General features: G+C 37.5%; 1 protein-coding gene across 2 annotated transcripts in view; it reads right to left on the reverse strand.

Annotated features, from left to right (window-relative positions):
• Positions 1 to 4190: 4190 nt before the first annotated feature.
• The window catches only part of Rnf24 (ring finger protein 24), an 82634-nt gene continuing 65392 nt past the window's right edge, over positions 4191 to 21432 (reverse strand). For both annotated transcript variants that reach the window (XM_047540493.1, XM_047540494.1), the window contains 4 exons: positions 13198 to 13240; positions 12028 to 12069; positions 5221 to 5300; positions 4191 to 4471 (listed from right to left, as the gene is read on the reverse strand). In XM_047540493.1, coding sequence (XP_047396449.1) covers positions 4336 to 4471; positions 5221 to 5300; positions 12028 to 12069; positions 13198 to 13240 — 301 coding nt within the window. In that variant the 3' untranslated portion in view covers positions 4191 to 4335. The remainder of the gene's footprint in view (positions 4472 to 5220; positions 5301 to 12027; positions 12070 to 13197; positions 13241 to 21432) is intronic.

Below are 21432 nucleotides of genomic sequence, written 5' to 3' on the forward strand. Positions count from 1 at the left end.
ATCTTACTAAAGAGCTAGGATCTGGTGTTTTCCAGTTATCACATGCAATTTTCAGAATTTACATTGGGAGTTTAGGTACCTCCATTTCCTTTACTTAGGGCATTCCTAACAGCTACAGGGAAAGACACCAAGGCCAGATACTCCACAAGTGCCTGAAGGGTGTGTTCTACCACAGAATTTCTTCTCATGGTTCAGGTTTAAGTGGGCCCAGTTGCACTTTAACACGCATGGCTGCTGCTTGAAGTAGCAGGCAGACAGATACCATCAAGGCTGGTGAGAGGCACTGGATGGCTGTTGGGAGTGAGGCATGAGTCTACCCCTCCCCCAGGGCCACCTGGAAGAAGCAGCTTCAACTTTCATCTCCTTGAAGGACAAAAATGAACTTTAAAAAGATTATAGTTTGGGCAATTTGTTGCCAAATGGAAAAAAAAAATGGTTGGGCGAGGGGAAAATTCTCTAGGAAGCATTTGCCTCTTGGGTGTGTGCATAAAAATGGGAAAGGGAAAGGAGCCCCTCTGGAACTTGCTTATGGACATTCAGGTACAGTAGCTAGCTGATTGGTAGAACCTCCAGAGACATGTGCCCTATAGGATAAGCCTTCAGTTGCTGTTCAAACTCCTTCCTCAAACACTGGCACTCTGAGAGACCATGGCAGTCACAGGCAGACATCAACACTGGACAGCCAGATTGGGGAGGGGCACTGCAGATACTGCTCAGGGTTGCGGAACTGGTCTTGCTACAGACCCTGCTGTGATGTCACATATCAGGAAGACCATCTGAAAACTGGTGCTCTTGGATTAGCTGGGCAAATGGCCTAAGGAAGCAGTTGCTGATTCACATAGGAAACTATAGTTCCAGTATGTAAACATCACATAAAAAAACACCTTATTCAAAAGGAATGTGATGCAAAAACATCCTCCAGTTCTGGGCTCACCTTTTAGAGACTGATTTCTCAAATGAATAGAAATGTCCCTTAATAGTACTGCTATAAGGAGTAAAAAAATATACATACATACACACATGTGAATGTGTACGCATGAATAACACCTGGAAGGCTATACAAGGAACAAAAACTGGGTGCTCATGTGCAGAGGAACTGGGTTTGATGGGAGTCAGGAATGCAAGGAAGACAATTTTTAACTGTTTTGTGAACCTTGTGCAGGATTACCTATTCAAAAAGTTAAATCTAGAAAGGAGAACAGCATAGAGCAACCAGGTCAGGGTGCACTGTGGGCAAAGGCAGGTGAAAGTATCCAAGGAAGATCAGGAGAGGAAAGGGAGACAGGTGAACCTGCCACCAGGTAAAGCCCCTGCAACTTAGGAAGCTCTTGGGCCTATGGGATTCACATGTTATATGGATCAGCAGCCTGCTGTCCCCTGGTGCTAACCAGAAACTTGCCAGTCTTCCCAAGAGGTGACAAGGACATTGTTAATGCAACCCCCGGGTAGTGAATGAGGAAAAAAGGCTTTGAGAGACAAGCCTGCAGAACAGCACAAGGCAAGTGAATGGTAGGGGGGTGATTTAAATAGTTTCGAGTGCTTCTGTCTAGAGTTCTGGGATACTTCCCTGTGAATCTCTTAATACCCAGGAAACCTCTCAGAAAATAATTTCTATAGTTGTTCAAAACAGCTTAAAGTGCAGCCTGGCAATAGAGATGAGATGTGGAGTCATGAAAAGGCACAAGGCCGAAAATCGTTTTTTCTTATGCATCCAAGGGGTTTGGCACAGGGGAAAGGATCTTCATTTGTCAAGAACAAGGTAATTGGCAATGGTGGGAGGTCTCCTGTATTCCTTAGTCCAGACCTCCAGAAGCACCTGCTTCCATTTGGCCAGTTCTGTCTTGTCCTGCTCCTTGGCTAGAACAGTACAGGTTGCAAGGACTTTAAGAGGAGATAACTAAGGGCAGGAAGAATACTCTTGACATTTCAGCCTTTTAAGAAGCACTTTGCATTCACAAGTGTTGAGAAGGTGAGGTTAGTGGCACCTCATCCAGGCACAGCATATCCAAGATGGGGCCCAGTGCAGAATACAGAACATTCTTGTCATTTCCTCTAAAGGTCCTAACTATCTGGGATATGTGCTTTAACCTGCCTGGAGTGAGATGAGATTATGCCTTGGCACAAAGCCAGGGGCTCTGTGAGGCTATCTATCTCCTTAGTACTAATGCACAAGGACAGAAAAGGGTGACAACTGAAAGGTTAGAGTCCTAGGAAAGTAGTGAGTGGCAATAATTTGCCCTATAGACCAGAACGGGAAATTTTTCTTTCCTATTGGAGCCCCATAACAAAGAGGCAGCAACATCTGTCCCAAAAGGTCATGCCATGGAAACTGGTGGATGCTGGCCATTAATGAGGCTAGACCAGCAACAAACACACTTGATGTTGGTCACTGAAAACATTTCGCTGTAAACTGGCTGTTGCAGCATTCAACTCTATCATGCTACACACAACACAAAAGGAGGGTGAAAGAGTGTACAGAGTTCTCATGAGGGCCTAACAGCTAAGGCGTTTATATAAAAATAGTTCATACTTCTCTTGCCTGTTTAGGCAGCAATCCAGTTGGCATACCATAAATAGTCACACATAGGAAACAGCCAATTCTGACCAACTGCATTTGTAATTTTCCAAACTGAATTATGCCTGGGACTTTTCTAGTGCTTTCTTTTTCTTTCTTTCTTTTTTTTTTTTTTGTGGTGCTGGGGGGATCGAACCCAGGGCCTTGTGCTTGCAAGGCAAGCACTCTACCAACTGAGCTATCTCCCCAGCCCTTGCCTGGTACTTTTCTAAGCAAATGGGAATTTTCCTCCTCCTCTGACAAGCCACCTGAGCCAAGGTCAAATTCCCTCTCATGATGGTAGAGGTTGGCTTACAGAAAAAATGACTGGAGATGTACCATGAGCCAGCAGCAATGCCTTCTCCATCCTTTCTCCATGTCACACAGACTACTTCCAGTAAAAAACTCCCCTACTCACACCTTTGGGACAGAGTGGAGCAAAGCAGTTGATGATGGGAAGCGGGGAAGAGCAGGCTATGGAAGTGTTCTGTCTCACCCACTGCTGCTTTACATGGCTAGTTTACACAGTGTTCACAGATCCTAATAGACTGAGTCATTTCTAGAAAAGTTGGACAGAGAGAGCCAAAGAGTAGCATGCATTTCTCTCCTATGAAGACACTTTCAGTTAGTGATAACAAGTTCAAATACTGAGGCACACACCAAGGGTAGACGGCCCTGCAGGGGCGTCCTGAAACTATTTACAATTACAAATGGATCACCAGCTTTAGGCTTCAGAATTACATAGGGACTTATAGGGAGTAGATTTCAAAAAGTCAATCAGGCATTTTTTTTTCCTCTTAAGTAGAAATAGCACACGAGAGGGAAGAGAATTGAGGGAAGGAAGAATAGGAGAGGCAAAGGGGTCAGTATCCTCTTCATCCAGCTGGGCCAGGAGGACTGGCCTTTATCAATTGCTCCTCTTTAGGGCCATCTGAAGGGCTCACAGCTGCTTCACCTGAACCAGTGGGCCAAGGCCAGCAGCTAACTGGCACCATACTGTGCTTGTAGGGATGTGGGCAGCACCTTGGGGGCCCCCGGGTCACACAGGGACTGTGGGCACGGTCTAGCCCCTGTTGAGGCTCCTGACAGGCCTCACTGATGAATAGGAGGAGGAAATGATAAGAGGAAATGGCTTCTGATCAGGCCTTTCCAAGCACATCTAATGTTTTCAGCTTAGATGATTTGATAGCAAGTATTGTGAACTTGGCCTTATCAAAAGAACATCTGAAATGCTTGTGGGCCCTGCTTCACCAACCACTGGCAGCCGGCTGTGTTTCGGCTGGTGTAACCACTGGTTTTACTTGGCTCTTGGCTTGCCAAGAGGGTTTGTGGTTACAAAGGGATGCGTGGTCTGCACAGAAGCTCATCTGTCCACAGGATGGGGGTGTGGCTTTAAAGACCATCCCTCAGTTCCCTTCTCTAACGCCTATGTTTATCTTCCCTTCTGCTTGATAAAGATTCACCTCAATATGGAGGTAAGTTTCTAAGAGATAAGAGTGTAAAGGAATTAGCAAGAGACCTTCATGAAGTTTCCGGAATCAAACCTGCAGGCTCATCCATTCCTGTTCTCTTGGCCATGAAGTAGTGTCAGAGTGCTTTGGTTGTCACAAGACCCAGATGCCTAGGTTGCCAGCCTGGCTGACTCAGAGTTCTTCATGAGGCAAAAGAAGTCTACGGTAGCTGATGCCCCAGGTAGAAAGTAGCCAAGGCAGAGACCACTTGTGTTCCTCCTGGCTCCACACAGATGTCGTATCCAACAACAGTCTGATCCTTGCAGTGAGCTATACAATGTTCTCTGCCCCAGGCAGGGGTCCCTGGGGGGGCCCATGGTCCTGCTTATGCAACTGAGCCAGCTGCAGAACTGGCATGTTGCACAGGGGACACACTTTCCGAACTTCCAGCCACTTAATAAGGCACCTGCAGAATGAAATGCCATAGGAGGGGAGATGTCAGTCCCACACTCAGAGCAACTCCTGCCCCCATCTCATTGTTTCCAGGGATAGTGAACATGTCTGCCACCTAGAGCCAAATGCGAGAAGTCTAGTATTGGTTTCAAGGAGCCCCACAGTAGGTGGAAAAGACTTGTCACCCGCTGAAGGAATCAGACCCTCCTGTCTTCCACAAGATATTAGGAAGCCAGTTGGTATGTTATATCCTCAGTTATCCACAACTTCTTAAGGAGCTAAGTGTACTGAGGAGGGAAATAGGAAGTAGGAAAAATAAAATTTTCTAATAGAAATACAAAACACAAAATTCCAAGAGAAGGGAGACATTAATGCCTACAGTAAGGGGGAGGAGATAGCACCATACTACCATTTATATACAGACTTTTTATTTTGATTCAAAATAACTATGGTTTTGATTAAAATACATTTTTAGGAGATGGAAACTCATTGGAAATTTAATAGCTGTTTATAACCTGGGTTCAAACAGGTGTAAGAGGTGCAGGCTTCACTGACCCTCTGTCCGAGCCCTGTCATGGTGGTCACATTCCACCTCCCTCAACCTTCTTAATGTCACAAATACACACACCTGCCTCTCAGAGGATGCCGTCAACTTCCTACATTACAGATGAACTGAGAAGCCATCAAGCTTCTTGCCCCACAGCCCCCGCTTAGTTGGCTGATATGCCAAGTCACATTAAATAATTCCATGCCAATACTCACTTTCTGTGGAAGGCATGCTTACATGGACAAATCCCCAACTCGTCTCGAGGCTTGAAGTCTTCTAGACATACTGCACAGAGCTGAAAGACAAAGTCACAAATGAGGTCAACTGTCTGCTAGGTACTCACCCAAGTCACAGAGAAAAGTTCAGGTTCCTCAGTGCCAGCCATTTGAAGAGTCTCACAACCAACTGGAATGCTAAGGCCTTCTGAAGAAGATGCCCATGCTCTTCCTGTTACAACATCTTGAAGGTAGCAGGCAGATGGAGAGACAGAAAACAGGTACAGGTTCCTTTACTTCTGTGCATGAGAGAAGTATGGCAGGATTCCTCTCTCATACACAGGCTTCACCTTGTATCTGCCATGTGACCAGGAACTGACTTCCCCAAGAGATGCTCTGCCCGTTCAGCAGCACAGTCCCAGCTCCCAAGCACTCACTGAAGGGCCTGCTCGTACCCTGGGCAATTCCTGCTTCAGTTTTTATGGCACAACTTGCAGTAACATGCTATTTATGGTTCTTGGAGCTGCCCACTGTGGAACTGACCTGTCAGAGCCTGTCTTTGTCAAATTAAAAATTATTAAAGTCACTAAATTAAAACTTACCAAAATATGTACATGGGCCAAGACTGCTCTCTGACAGATGGGCAGTTTTCACTGCTTTCATACTCAAGTGTCCTGGATACCATGCATCATCACATTTACCCATATTATAGATGAGGAAACAAACTCAGAGCAATAAACATGTTGGGGAGAGGCCAGGCTTGATGGAGTTGGGGAGTAGCTAGGCCTGACTGGGTACTCAGGTCTGTTACAATGATGTGTTGCTGAACCCCTGTCTCCTGCCCAAAGGTGGCATTCTTTGCTTGTTTTTCCTGTCTATGCCCAGGGATCCTGGCTCAGGCTATCACCATTTCTTGTCCTGACAGTAGATATGGCTTTGCTGTCATAAGCTTCTTTTTTTTAAAAATATTAAAAAAAAATTTTTTTTTTTAGTTGTCAATGGATCTTTTATCTTATTTATTTATGTGTGGTGCTGAGAATTGAACCCAGTGCCTCACACATGCCAGGCAAGCACTCTACCACTGAGCCACAACTCCAGCCCTGTCATAAGGTTCTTAACCTGTAATATGTAACCTAACCTTCCTAGGTTAAATGTGTCTACAGCCAGTGTTGTGAATGTCAACCTTCCAACACACTTGAGGCAGCTACTGGGGTCTTTTGTATATAGCAGACAGGATCTTCTCAGGATGTCAGATTTAGCATCCCATCAAGACTGCAGGAGGGAAGAAGGCAGGAGAGGTGTCTGGCCTGGGCTTGGACACCCACTAGCTGTGTGGCCTCTGCTCTCACAATATTCCTCAGGGTGTTGTTCCTTATCTGTAAAATGAGGACATTACCTGGCCTGCTCCTCACTGAACTGCTGTTAAGTCAGGTTGGAAGGATACAGTAAGGCGTCTATCAATGCCAATTGTCTATAAATATTTAAAATTTGTGATGAGAGCATTATTTTCAGGTCTATTTTTATTTTCTGGAGGCAGGGTTACCTTTTGGGCCTTAGCTTCTCAACTATAAAGGCAGACAATGTTCCCACCTTCTAAACTGTGTGAACAACCCTGTGACCTTCAAGAGTTAGCTTCCCTCAGAAGGCTAGGGCCTTCTGAAACAGGGTTAGGATTGTCTTCTGGAGGTTCAGTACAAGTTAGACACATTGCTCATTTTTATAAACTTAAATTTCAGGATCCAAATTTGTAGCCTTTTCAAAATGGAGTTTGTTACGGTTTCTAAGGTGCTATTATGTTCTACATAAACAAATTCTAAAACTTTAGATGCCCAAAGAAGAAAAAAACCCCACAATATATACATACAGAAAGTAAACTCCGACATAGTAAGTGCTAAAGGTGACCAAAAATTAAGGGCAATCACAAAAAGATAAAAGCCTCAGACTGGACTTCCTGGAAATTCCCCCAGGGCCAGAGTCATCTTACAACTTTCCTTTATAGATCATATTTTGCAAATGATCTTTGCTTTCCAGTATTTCAATGACAGATTGTTTGTCCAGTGTGACTTCCTATCAATTTTATAAAAACTAAGCTAAAATTCACATACCATGATATTTACTCCTTTAAATAGGTAGGTATATAATTCAGCAGCATATTTTTCTTTTCTTTTCTTTTCTTTTTTTGGGAGCTGGGGATCGAACCCAGAGCCTTGTGCTTACAAGGCAAGCACTCTACCGACTGAGCTATCTCCCCAGCCCTGCATTTTTTTCTTTTTTGTACCGGAGATTGAATCCAGGTACACTACTGAGCTACATCCCCAGCCTTCTTTATTTTTATTTTCAGACAAGGCCTTGCTAAATTGCCAGGGTTGGCTTCAAACTTGCAATCCTCCTGCCTCAGCCTTCTGAGATGCTTGGACTCAGGGGTATACAGGTGTGTACCACTGTGCCTGGCCGAAGAACTCTGCCCTCTCTGCTCTCAGTACTGAGCATTGAACCCAGGGCCTTGTCCATGCTGGACAAGTGCTCTACCACTGAGCTATAGTCCCAGCCCCTACAGAGGCTTTTAAACATATTCAGAGTTGTAATCCCAGTGATCCAGGAGGCTGAGGCAGAAGGTTCACAAATTTGAGGTCATCCTGGCCAATTTAGTGGGACTCTTTCTCAAAATAAAAATTAAAAAGACTGGGGATGTAACTCAGTGGTAGGAAACACCCCTGGGTTCAATCTCCAGTACTGGGAAAAACAAAAAATAATACATTAAGCCATTGTTGCTATCTAATTTCAGAACATCTGCCTCACCCCCCTACACCCCCGAAACACACAGCCATAAGCAACCCCTTCCCATTTTCCCTTTTCATCAAATCCTGGCAACCAACCACTAATTCTGTTTTAATGGATTTCACCATTCTAGATATTTTATGTAAATAGAAGCATATAATATGTGGTCTTTTGTGTCTGGCTTCTTTTCCTTGGAATACTGTCTTTAAGGTTCATCCATACTGTAGTACTTCATTTTTTTTTGGTATTGGGGATTGAATCCAGGGATGCTTAACCACTAAGCCACACCTCCAGTCTTTTTTTATGTTTTATTTAGAAAAAGGGTCTCATTGAGTTGCTTAGCACCTCACTTTTGCTGAGGCTGGCTTTGAACTTACAATCCTCCTGCCTCAGTCTCCCAAGTCACTGGGGTTACAGGCTTGTGCCACTGAGCCCAGCCTTCATTCATTTTTATAGGTGAATAATGTTCCCTTGTATGGATATACCACATTTTGTTTATCCATTCATCTTTTGATGGTCACTTGGGTTGTTTTTACATTTTGGCTATTATGAATAATGCTGCTATATATTTGATGTGCAAGTATCTATTTGATTCCCTATTTTCAATTCTTTGGGGGTATATATGAAGGGGAGAATTGCTGGGTCATAGAGTAACTCTATTAATTTTCTGAGGAGCTATCAAACTGATTTCCAAAGTGGCTGTATCATTTTACATTCCTACCATCAGTGTACATGGGTTCCAATTTCTCCATATCATTACTAACATTTATTATTGTCTTTTTGATTATAGTTATCCTAGTGAGTATAAAGTCATTTCCCTAGTAATTAATTATGTGCTTTTTGGCCATTTGTATTTCTTCCTTGGAGAAAGGTCTATTCAAGTCCTTTTGCCCATTTTTCAGCTGACATTTTTCTTTTTTAATTATGAGTTCTTGTATTTTAGACATAAATCCCTTATCAGATAATCAATTGGTTTTGACAAAGGTGCAAAAGTATTTCAATGGCAGAAGGATGGCCATTTCAATTAATGATGATGGAACAACTGCCAAGTCCACAGGCATGAAAAGCACATACCACCTAAAGCATAAGCCATCTGGAAAAAAGAAAATTGATAAACTGGGGCTAAAAACTTATTTTGCAAAAATCCCTGTTAAGATGAAAAGCTGGGATCATATATTGGCAGACCTTTTATCTTACAGGTTTACTATGACTGAGTTATAAGAGTTCAGATATAAGACTTGCAAATATTTTCTCTCTATGGGTTGTCTTCACTTTCTTGATAATGGCATTTGAAGCACAATAGTCTTAAATTTTGTTAAAGTTCAATTTATCTATTTTTTTCCTTTGGTTGCATGTGCTTTAGTTGTCATATCTAAGAATCCATTGCCTAATCTAGGGTATTGAAGATTTATGTACTTAGGTTTATTCTAAGAGTTTAAGACAAATGAACAGAGAAGATAAAAATAACCCAACTATATGCTGTCTATAAAAAATTTACTTCAAATAAAATACTAAAAATACTAAAAATACTAAAAATAAAAGGATGGAAAAGGACATACCACACAAACATTAACCAAAAGGAAGCGGGAGTCACTATATTATCAAAGACTCTGGAGCAAAGAAAATTATCAGGGATGAACAGGGATCTTGAGAAAAGGGTAAATCACCAAGAAGACATAAAAATCCTAAATGTATAACAGCCTAACAAAAGAACTTCAAACAAATGATTAACTAAATAAAAGGAAAGATGTAATATATTCATATATTAGAAAATAAATATAATAAAGGTCAATGCTCTCCAAATACATTTATATACTTAATATAATACTAATCAATACTTAGTTTTTGTTTTCTTTTACTTATATAGACAAGCTGATTCTATAATTTACATGGAAGGGCAAAGGAACTAGATTAGTGCTATGGCTTGAATATATGGTTTGTCCCCACCAAAACACACGTTGAGGCCTGGTCCTCAATGTAATGGTTTTGAGTACTGGTGGGACCTTGAAGAAATGAGACCTACCAGAAAGTGATTAGTTCATGAAGTCACCACCCTCATGAATGGGTTAATCTTTCCTGAGAGAATAGATTATTCTTTGAGACTGGATTAGGTTTAACATGATTGAGTTAGACCTCTCAAGACTGGAATAGTTACTGTAACAATGATTATGAAGCTGCTCAGGTTCTTCTGTCTCTCTTGTTATGTGACCTTTCTTCTGCATGTGCCTGCCCTCACCAGAAGCAGAGCAGATGCCAGTGTCATGCTCTTGGACCTTCAGCACCATGAGCCAAAATTAACATCCTTTCTTCATAAAGTACCAATGCTCAGGTATTTTAAAACTAGATTAAGTCATCTAATTAAAACAATTTTGCAAAAGAATAAAGTTGGAGGAACCATACTACTTAATTTTAAGACAATATAATGCTACTGAAATCAAGGCAATGTGATACTGATGAAGGAATAGGCACATAAATTATGGAACCAGAAGAGAGAATATAGAAATAGAGCCACAAAAATATGGCCATTTATCTTTTGACAAAGGTGCAAAAGAAATTTAATAGTGAAAGCAACTGTTCACCATAACTAGAACTGGTTATAGATAAATTGAACTTTAACAAAATTTCACCATAACTAAACACAAATGGCCAGATTCAGCAAAACAAATTGATAGGAGCAGCTGGGACATTAATTTTAATATGTAATGAGGTAACAATCTACTTTTTTTTTTTTGTAGTATTAGGTATTGAACCTAGGGCCTCACACATGCTAGGCAAGCATTCTATTGCTAAGCTCATCCATAGTCCCTTTTAAAAAAAACTTGTGAGACAGGATCTTGCTAAGTTGTTTGGGTTGGCCTTGAACTTGTGATCTTTCTGATTTAGCCTCCTGAGTACCTGGGATTATAGGTATGTGCATCACTGCAGCAACACAATACATTTTAATCCTGTATTCAGGATTAATTTTCTAAAAGTAAGGATCAAATCAATACTGAAGACTTCTGTTCCTGACAAACCTGATTATTCAACTTGTTAACGTATATCGGAATTAAAACTTTTCATTTATTGTTATCAAAAAGATCTCAATTAGAAAAGAGATCACCTATTTATGTTAATTTTGGTCATGTGTTAAAATTAACCTTTGGAATAGTTAAATATCCAAGAGTAAGTGATCCTTAAATTTTTTTATGCTTAAATTTAATCCAAGGTTAGGAGTAAATTGCTATCAAACAGGAACATATTCAATTCTTTGTTAAAAAATATGTAAAATGACCAAAGAAGCATCAGATCATTTCAAAGTGTTTAACGACCATTTAAATAATAATTACTATTCTTCAAATAACTTCACAAATTAACTTTCTTTGAAGAGACAAACAATGTAGCTTTACCACAGTTAGGCAACACAAGTAATAACATTAAGAATTTTTATTTTAATAAAAAATATTTTTTAGACTATATGTCTTAATGTCTAGAGCAGGATACACACATGAAAGTTTGTACTTAAATTACCAAGCAACACAGTGAGCATCTGTGATTCAACCCTACAACTTAAGACTTGACAATTACCAGGATTTCTATCTCTACTTTTGTTCCCCTTCCCCATTCCACCCTTTGTCTCACTTTCTCCAATACCTATCCCTATGAGAAAATCACTGTGTATGTGTGTGTGTGTGTGTACGTAGAAAGGTAATACTGAGAAACATTTTCAAGGGTGGAATTAGTACAAATTCACCTCAAATACAAAAACTGATTTATATCTTTTATATAGCATGGACTGTGAGTAGCATTCCCTGTTGCTATGAAATCTTATATTTGTACCATCCCCTACTAAAAACAGTAAATATGTTACTTACTTTAAGGCTACACAATTTATCTTTATGTGATTTCACCCTCAAATGGTCTATTAAGAAAATCTAAATAAGACTAATTTTTCAACTTCTGAAAATAAAGGTATTTAAACATACCATAGCATATCACTTCTATTAGAAAATAATTTAAGAAAAATATTAAAATGTTTATAAAATAACTTACCTCATGTAAATTCAATTCTTTTACTTTCTCTTTTAATATAACCTGTAATACCAAAAAGTTATTTTGTGCTTATTTAAATATGTAACTTAAAACATTTTTCATTCCACTTAGAAATATACACATACACACACAAAATTTCCTTCATATTCAAACTGGAGACAATCTCCTTTTACAATTTGAGACATTTTAACAACATTCTTTTAACTTGAGCTCAATATTATATACTATATAAGTATAATATAAATATATTTAAATATATTCAGTATATTTTAAAAATCAAATTTACCATGTGTCTTATGACCTAATTAGTTCTATCAATTTCACCTATAAATGACCAAGGTCAATTTTACTTTCTTGTTAGCCTATATATAAACATGCTTACGTTGTAAAGCCTATGACAAAACTGAGACAGAAGATTCATTTAAAACTAAAATATTCAACTCTGAGTCTCATATAAGACCTATAGGGAAGAATATGGGATTAACCAAGACATCAGTATGTACACCTAGGGAACAAGCAAATAAGTTCAGATTTCAAAGATACATGAATAAAAGATGAACAGAAAGATATACAATCCTAAAATGGTGACATGGTCCTGTTAATATCAGTGTCAGCAAGGTTAATGACCCAAATGAAATGAAGCTGCCTCCTTCCCTGCCTATATTTAAAACACACATGCACTAAAATTCTATGGACAACAAAAATTTTATGCTTAGAAGTTGAAAGAAAATTAAGGAAAATCTAGGCCTACCGTTTGGTGTCAGTGGTAAATGTTGAAGGATGACACATGGAAGAAAAAAACTACTTTTATTTGGACTTCAAGAAAAGCTGAGTTATTAAAGCACAAACCAGTGAAGGACTATAAAAGGGTTAATAGCTATGATCCAAGTTTGTGGGCTTCTAATGAGTGACCTGAGCTAACATTTAAAGTACAAAAAGGAATAGATGACACCACTGTACCACAGCTCTGAGTACCACATCTCTGAGGAACTGCTATGTCTTCAAATGGAGAAGGGATTTCATTTAGTGAAATCTCTGAATTCTATTGACAGAAATGCTAAAATGAATATAAATAAATCCAGTCTTGATTTAAAATATGAGTGAAAATATTCTTAATTCTCAGTTTTTAGAAAAAGCATGATCAAAACCAATCTAAATTAAATTTCTTACCTGTTTGTATGCATAAAATTCTTTATGGGCTTGATGTCTTAGCCTAAAAGACAGAAATGAGCAATGAGATACTGAGATTTCCAATAAACTGAAAAAAATTTTTTTAAAAACTGATTTTTGATATTAATTTATATAACTTATGATCTAAAATACAGACTCTTGGGCTGGGGTTGTAGCTCAGTGGTACAGCACTTGCCTAGCATGTGTGAGGCACTGGGTTCAATCCTCAGCACCACAAAAAAATAAATAAAATAAAGGTATTGTGTCTATCTACAACTAAAAAAAATTTTTAAAAAATCAGTCTTTATCCTAGACCATACCCAAATGACATCTCTTTTACCATGTTAGGAGAAAGTGAATCATGAAATGTTACCCAAATATAAGTTCTACTGAAATTTCATTAAAACAATCTCTCTACAATAAATAGTTTAATGAAGATGACAATTTTTTTATATTCACAAAAGTCTATTTGATTCAATATTTACTATTTCACATTTTTCTTAAATAAAAATTTAAGTATAACATAATCTAATAAAGTAAAAAACCTTGCCAGGTGTGGTGGCACATTCCTGTAATCCCAGAAACTCAGGGGGCTGAGACAGGAGGATCGTGAGCTCAAGACCATCTTCAGCAACTTAATGAGGGTCTAAGCAACTTAGCGAGACACTGTCTCAGAATAAAAAACAAAAAGGGCTGGGGATGTGGCTCAGTAATTAAGCACCCCTGTGTTCAATCCCCAGTACCAAAAATAAAAATGTATAAATAAATAAAAATATAAAACCTTAAGTATACAGTTCAAAAATTTAGTTATAGTCTGTTCTTTTGACTCACATGGTATTACATTGTACACATATAATACAACTTATCCATTCTGTTGTTGAATACAGGTGCTTCAAATTCTTCTAGACGTCTTTAATGGACATAGATTCATTTCTGACGAGGATATAATTAGAAATAGAACTGCTGGTTTGCAGTGCTTGTACCAATTTCTACACCTACGTGCAGTTTCTGAGAATTCTAGTTCCACATCTTTGCCATTACTTAGTGGGCTCAGTCTTAAAAAATTAAAAATTTAAATGCAATTCAATATATTAACTTTCTCCAATTACTGTTAGTTTTTTTTTGTATTCAGTTAACAAAATCTCTGCTTAGCTCAAGATTAGGAAGTCATTCTCCTGAGTGTATTATGAAAACAATTTATTTTACCTATAATTTAAGTCTGTGATCTATCTGACACTGAACTTTATATATGCTGTGAGGTAAAGGTCTGATTCTTTTAATCCCTATGCAGATTTTTCACTTGCCTCACCCTTTTTACTAAAAAAACCCTTCTTTTCTCACTGTGTTGCAATGACACATCTGTTGTGAATCAGAGGTATCCAATATGTGGGTTTGTTTCTACAGTTTCTATTCTGTTGCATTAATCCCTTTGCCTAGTCTTGTATAGTGGTTTGAATAGTATTAAAAAAAAATTCATATTCAACTAGAACTTCAGTGTATAACCTTATTTGGAAATAAGAGCTTTTCAAATTGTTAGTTAAGATGAGGTCACACTGGATTAAGCTGGATCGAAATTCAATTTGACTGGTGTCCTTAGAAGAAAAGATGACAGGTAGAGATAGGAAATAAGGCCAAGTTATCACAAAGGAAGAGACTGAAGTGATGCAGCCACAAGCCAAGAAATGCCGAAGACTGCTGGCAACCACCAGAAGCTAGGAAGAGGCAAGGAGGGATACTTTTCTAGAACCTTCAGAAAAAACATGGCCCTGCTAACACTTTGATTTTGAACTTTCAGCCTTTAGAATTATGAAAGATGAATTTCTCTTGTTTTAGGTCACCTAATTGTGGAGCTTTGTTATAGCAGCCCTAGGAAATTAATTCATTTTGTGTCAATACTATTTTTAAAAACTTATTTTGAAATAATTTTAGACTTACATAAAAATTGTAAAAAAATTAATAGAGTCCATATATACTTTTCTACTAGCTTTCCCAATGTTCACATTTTATAGAATCTCAGTATAATGATCAGAATTAGAAAATATTAACATAAGAAATACTAAATATTCATATACCATTGATATACCATTAACTAAACTATCTTTAATCTTTTACATACTTCTCCTAGATAACATGGTAATTTTTGATAGTACTATAAATCATATTTAAAATTTCTTCATTTTATAATTTTTGTATATTGCTCCTATATCTAATGAATTGCTAATCCACTTAATTCTAAATAGTTATTTGTGGAATCTTTTGGATTATTTAACATATACAATCGTGTATAATATCAATTCAAACTCTACCTTTAAAATCTTTATATACTTTACTTTTTTCTTTTATTCCTTTTTTTTGTACTGGCTAGGTACTTGTTTTAGTCAGATTTCTGATGCTGTGATCTGACAAGACCTGACAAGAACAATTTTAAATGAGAAAAAGTTTATTTGGGACTCGGTTTCACAGGTCTCCATCCACAGATACTGACGCCATTGCTCTGTGCCCTCAGTGAGGTAGAACATCATGGTGGGAAGCCATGGTAGAGGAAAGGAACTCAGGAGATGGCACCAGGAAGCAGAGAGAGACTTCTCTAACCAAGGACAAAATATATACCCAATGACCCACCTCCTCTAGCCACACCCTACCTAACTATAGTTACCCCCCAATTAATCTTTATCAGGGGATTAGTGCACTAATTAGGTTAAGGCTCATAACCCAATCATTTCAATTCTAAACTTTCTTACATTGTCTTACACATGAGCTTTTTGGGGACATCTCATATCTAAGTCATAATAGTGTTCCTATACAATACTAAATAAAAGTGATAGTCAAGGTCCCTATCAATATTGTCACTATTAAATATGATGTTTTATTAGGTATTTGTAGATAGCTTTGATTAAATTTTTAAAAATTTCCCTTCTATTTTAGTTTGCTTATTTGAAAAATGATATGCTTAAGTATTAAATTTCATACTATTTTTATATTATTTTCTTCCTTTTTACTATTAATGTTGTTATATAGCATATATATTATATATATATGGATTTTTTTTGGTTTTTTTTGGGGGGGGCAATACTGGGGATTAAACCTAGGGCCTTCAGCATGCCAGACAAGCACTCTACCATTAAGCTACTCCAACTCTATACTAATTTAAAAAAAGTATTTTTTAGTTGTAGATGAACACAATACCTTTATTTGTTTTTATGTGGTAACGAGGATCAAACCCAGTGCCCCACACTCCAGTCCCCTGATTGATTTTTGAATGTTAAAACAACCTTTATTCATGGAACCAAATCCTATCTGGTTATGATGCATTACCTTTTTTGCACATATATGATTCACTAATATTTTGTTCATGATAAAGATTGGTCTATAATTTCCTTTCTTGTAATGTCCTGTCAGGCTTTGGAAAGAAAATTATGCTGGCCTCATTGTACCTGTTGAGAAAAATTTCTTCTACTTCTGTTCTCTGGAAAAACTGTACCAAAGCAGTCTTTTTTTGCCTCAAGTGCTTAAACAGAAGAATTCACTGGTGAAATTACTTGGTTTGCAATTTCTTTATGGGAATGCTTTAATAACACATTCAATATTTATTATACATAAATTATTCATATTTTCCATCCCTTTTGTCAGTTTTTCTTTAAAAAATTTATTTTTATTCACATTACAATTATCCATGTTCTAGTGTACAAATCAATGATAATGTAATCACCATGCTTGTGTAACCAATAGCTGTCTCTAATGTTAAAAATTTTCAGCACACCCCAATAAAAATACCTAGCACCCATTAAGTAATCATGCCTCCCTGCCCCCTTTCCCATCTCCTCCCAATTTCTAATTTGCTCCCGCTATTAATTTTTATATCATGGATATATTCTAGAAAAGGAATCAAACAATATGGAACCTTTTGTGGTTGGTTTTTCAGTGAGTATTATGTTTTCATGTATGTCCTAGTTGCATTATATATCAGTACTTTATGTCTGAATAATATTCCACTACTACTATGTATATACTACAATTTGTTTATGCATTCAACTGTTGATGAACATTTGGTTGTTTATACATTTTGGCTATTATGGATAATGCTGTTAGAAACATTCCCATACACAGCTGGGTGTGGTGGCACATGCTTGTAATCCCAGTGAGTTGGGAGGCTGAGGTAGGAGGACTGCAAGTTTGAGGCCAGCCTCAGCAACTTAGTGAGACCCTGTCTCAAAATAAAAAATAAAAAGAATTGGGGATATGGTTCAGTGGTTAAGCTCCCCTGGGTTCAATTCCTGGTACCCAAAACAAAACCAACCAAACAAAAAAGTCCTATACAAGTTTCTGTGTGGACATATCTTTTCATTTGTCTTAGGTATCCACCAAGGAATGAAAATACTAGGTCATATGATAATTCTATTTAATATTGTAAGGAACTGACAAATTCTTTTCTACAGTACCTTCACTGTTTACTCCCCACCAGCCCTTTGGTTTCTTGATAATGTCCTTTAGTATAATAATTATTTTTTAGGAGATGATATTATGTTTTCCAGGCTAGTCTTGAACTCCTGAGCTCAAATAACCCTCCTCCTTAAGCCTCCCCAATTACTGGGCCTTACCTTTTAAATTTTTTACAACTCCCATTTTTTTTTTCCTTTGGCTGCTTTGTACTTTCTGTACCAAATCTAAGAACCCACTGCCAATCTGAAGTCATGAATATTTCCCCCACATTTAAGAATTTTATAGTTTTACTTCTTAATATTTAGGTCCATTTGGAGTAATTTTTTAAATTATTGTATGAAGCAGGGGTTCAACCTTAGTCTTCTGCATGTGACTATCCAGCTGTCTCAGCTGGTTTAAAAAACAATTCCTTACCGACTGAATGATTTTGGCATTCTTGTTATAGATGTTTAGGTTTATTTATGGACTCTCAATTCTATTCTTTTTTTTCTTTTCTTTCTTCTTTTTTTTTTTTTTTGGTAATGGGGATTGAACCCAGGGGTGCTTAACTACTGAGTCATATCCCCTGCACTTTAAAAAATATTTTATTAGAGAAAGGGTCTCACTGAGTTGTTAAGTGACTCACTAAGTTGCTGAGACTGGCTTTGAACTTGTGATTCTCCTGCCTCAGTCTCCTGAGCCACTGGGATTACAGGCATGTGCCACAGCACCTGGCTAATTTCTATCTTTATGCCAATACCACGATGTATTGATTAATGTAGGTTTGCGGGAAGTTTTGAAATCAGGATAGATTAATCTTTCTATTTTTTTTCAATATTACTTTGACTATTTGGAGCCCCTCACGGTTCCAAATGAATTTGAGGATTGATTTTTCCATTTCTGAAAAAAAAGTCATTGTAATTTTAATAGGAATTGCACTGAATTAACAGCTTTGAAGAATACTACAACCTTAGTAATATTGTCTTCTGATCCATGAACTTGGGATGTCTTTCCATTTAGTCTTCCTTAATTTTTTAGCAATGCCTTTTAGTTTCGGTATACATTTTACCTCTTTATTTCCAGGAATTTTAGTTTTTTGGATGATATTGTAAATGGAATTGTTTCTATATTTTTTTGATAATATAATTCAAATTATCTATATGCTTACTGGTTTTTGTCTGCTTCTTTACTAAAAATAGTGTACAATACATTTTCATATACACAAAAGAGACAAACTCTTAAAATTCATTAAAATGAGGCTTGATTTGTAACTTCCTTTTGCTTATTAACTAAGTCTTTCCATTGGATCTGAATATTTTTCCAAAGAAGAACTTTTTACTTCTACCCTCAAGAGGGATCAATTAATGTTCCCATTTCTTCAATCTGTGGCTCAAATTTCATCCATTCCAGGAAATTCTCAAATTAACTTCCCCTTATTGATTACTCATTTAAGTCCCACTAATTAATATTTTAGTTTGCACTACTAAATAAATACCTTAAAAAGTATGTAAGAGGGCATGATTAACAATGTGGAACAGTGCTGGAGAAAATCATAAAACCATGTAGCTTAAGGCCACTACAAACTGGTGGTCTCCATTCTTAGCCTGACACTACACTCTGTTCTCTAATCCTTCTACCTGTTCATGCTCAGAATCCTAAGCTTCCATGCAGTGGCTGTTTCAAACCCTTGGCACTCTACAAGTTCAACAGTACCACATTCTCCCCATCATTTTCTTTTTCCTCCCTCTTCTCTCTTCTCTCGTTCCTCTTCTTTCTCCCTACCTCCTTCCCTCAGGGGTGCTCTACCACTGAACTACACCCCCAGCCTTTTAATTTTTAATCTTGAGACAGGGTCTAAGTTGCTGAGGCTGGTCTCAAATTTACAATTGCCTGCCTTAGCCTCCCGAGTAGTTGGGATTACAGGCATGCAACACCTCCCCATCATTTTCATTTGTGTTATTTTCTATTTCACAGGAAAAAAAAAAAAAAGAGGGTTGCCACATATGTAAACTCTCATTCCCAGACTTACTGACTTACATGAGTAATTATTCTCTATAATTACCCTCACCTCTGTTTTAGGAGAAGGTATTCTGTTTAGGACTATATCACTGTATTTCTTAGGTTTGTCTCTTTGAATATCCATGATTTATCCTTTCTCAAAATTCCTCCACAACTGGCTGGATTCTATCTTTAAAAACAACAACAACAACAAAAACAGGTTAGCTGATGGTGCATGCCTGTAATTGTGATTACAGGATTGTGGAGGTTGAGGTAGGAGGATTGCAAGCTCAAGACCAGCATGGACCAGTAGAATGAATCGGACATAATTTTCCTGTGTATATATATGAATACATGACCAGTGAAACACCATATCATGTACAGCCACAAGAATGGGAAGTTATACTCCATGAATGTATGATATATCAAAATACATTCTACTTTCATGTATGACTAAAAAGAACAACAAAAAACAAAAACAGAAAAAAAATTTAAAAATGGCAAATCTTAAAAAAAAAAAAAAAAAAAAAAAAAAAAAGACCAGCATGGGCAATTTAGTGAAACCCTGTTTCAAAATGAAAATGGCCTGGGGGTCCAATCCTCAGTAACATACACACACACAAACAAACATCAAATACTTCCGTGATTTAACAGCATCAGCCCCTCCCCTCAACCTAATTTTTCTCCAGTCAAATTTCTTCAAACAGATTATACTTCTTGTATCCATTTCATCTACTAGTCAGGGTTTGCCACATTATAGCTTGCCTTCCTTTATTCCTCTACCCTGAAGCTTTTCTAAGAGTATGGATGCAAACCTAATTGTTCAATGTGATGGCAAGTTTTCAATTCTTATCTTACTGGACCTCCTTGGGAGCAGCTGACACAACTAAAATCATTGAAATAATACTTGTGGGGCACCTCTCTCATGATTTTCCTCTTATCTGCTGCTACTCCTTTCCAGTCTTTAACCCAAAAAAGCTCTTTGAAGAATATCATATAAAATTTTTTATAGTCTCAGTCTTGGCTTTGAAAATTAGGCACCATTAAAAAGCTTAAAAAGTGAAAATGCTGAAATAATGAGTCAATCAATATGAATCTTCACTGGCCAAATCTATTACCCCCTCAAGTGAGGTGTTACCTTTTGTCAACTGTATCTACATATACTGTTGAGAATGTAGAATATTTACTTTCTTAGGCAGATAATCAACCACCTGAATTCTCAACTAGCTGGACAGCAGCTGGGAGTTTAAAATCTTGAGAGACCACAAGGAGTTTTTTGAAGGCATGGACTTTTTTTTATCTTGGACATTGTTTGCTGATCCCTAATGATTTTAGCTAACAATGATGCAACGCCCTTTCAAAAAGCAATTTGAAGGGGGCTGGAGTTGTGGTTCAGTGGCACAGAGCTTGCCTGGCACATGTGAGGCACTGGGTTCAATCCTCAGCACCACATAAAAATAAATAAAGAAAATAAAGGTATTATGTCCATTTACAACTAAAAAATATTTTTTAAAAAAGCAATCTGAAATCCCTGTGAAAGTAGATTTTATGGAGACAGACAATGATACAAGTATATCTGAACCAGGTGCTCATATGGATAGAAAAATTAACAAAGTTAATTTTCTCCTACAAAAGACTTGTCAGTAAATAGGGCTGAAGATTGCATAAAGGTATATTACTGATTACCAACTCAGAGAAGATTAAAGCATTAAACATATTAACTTCAAGAAAATTTGCCATTATCACATTTGATTTTAAATATTTTAAAACCTGAGGATAGAAACTTGATTGTTTAACATATTCTGAAGTAACATAAAA

The sequence above is a fragment of the Sciurus carolinensis genome, chromosome 2, assembly GCF_902686445.1.
Source record: "Sciurus carolinensis chromosome 2, mSciCar1.2, whole genome shotgun sequence".
In the NCBI taxonomy this organism is placed as follows: domain Eukaryota; kingdom Metazoa; phylum Chordata; class Mammalia; order Rodentia; family Sciuridae; genus Sciurus; species Sciurus carolinensis.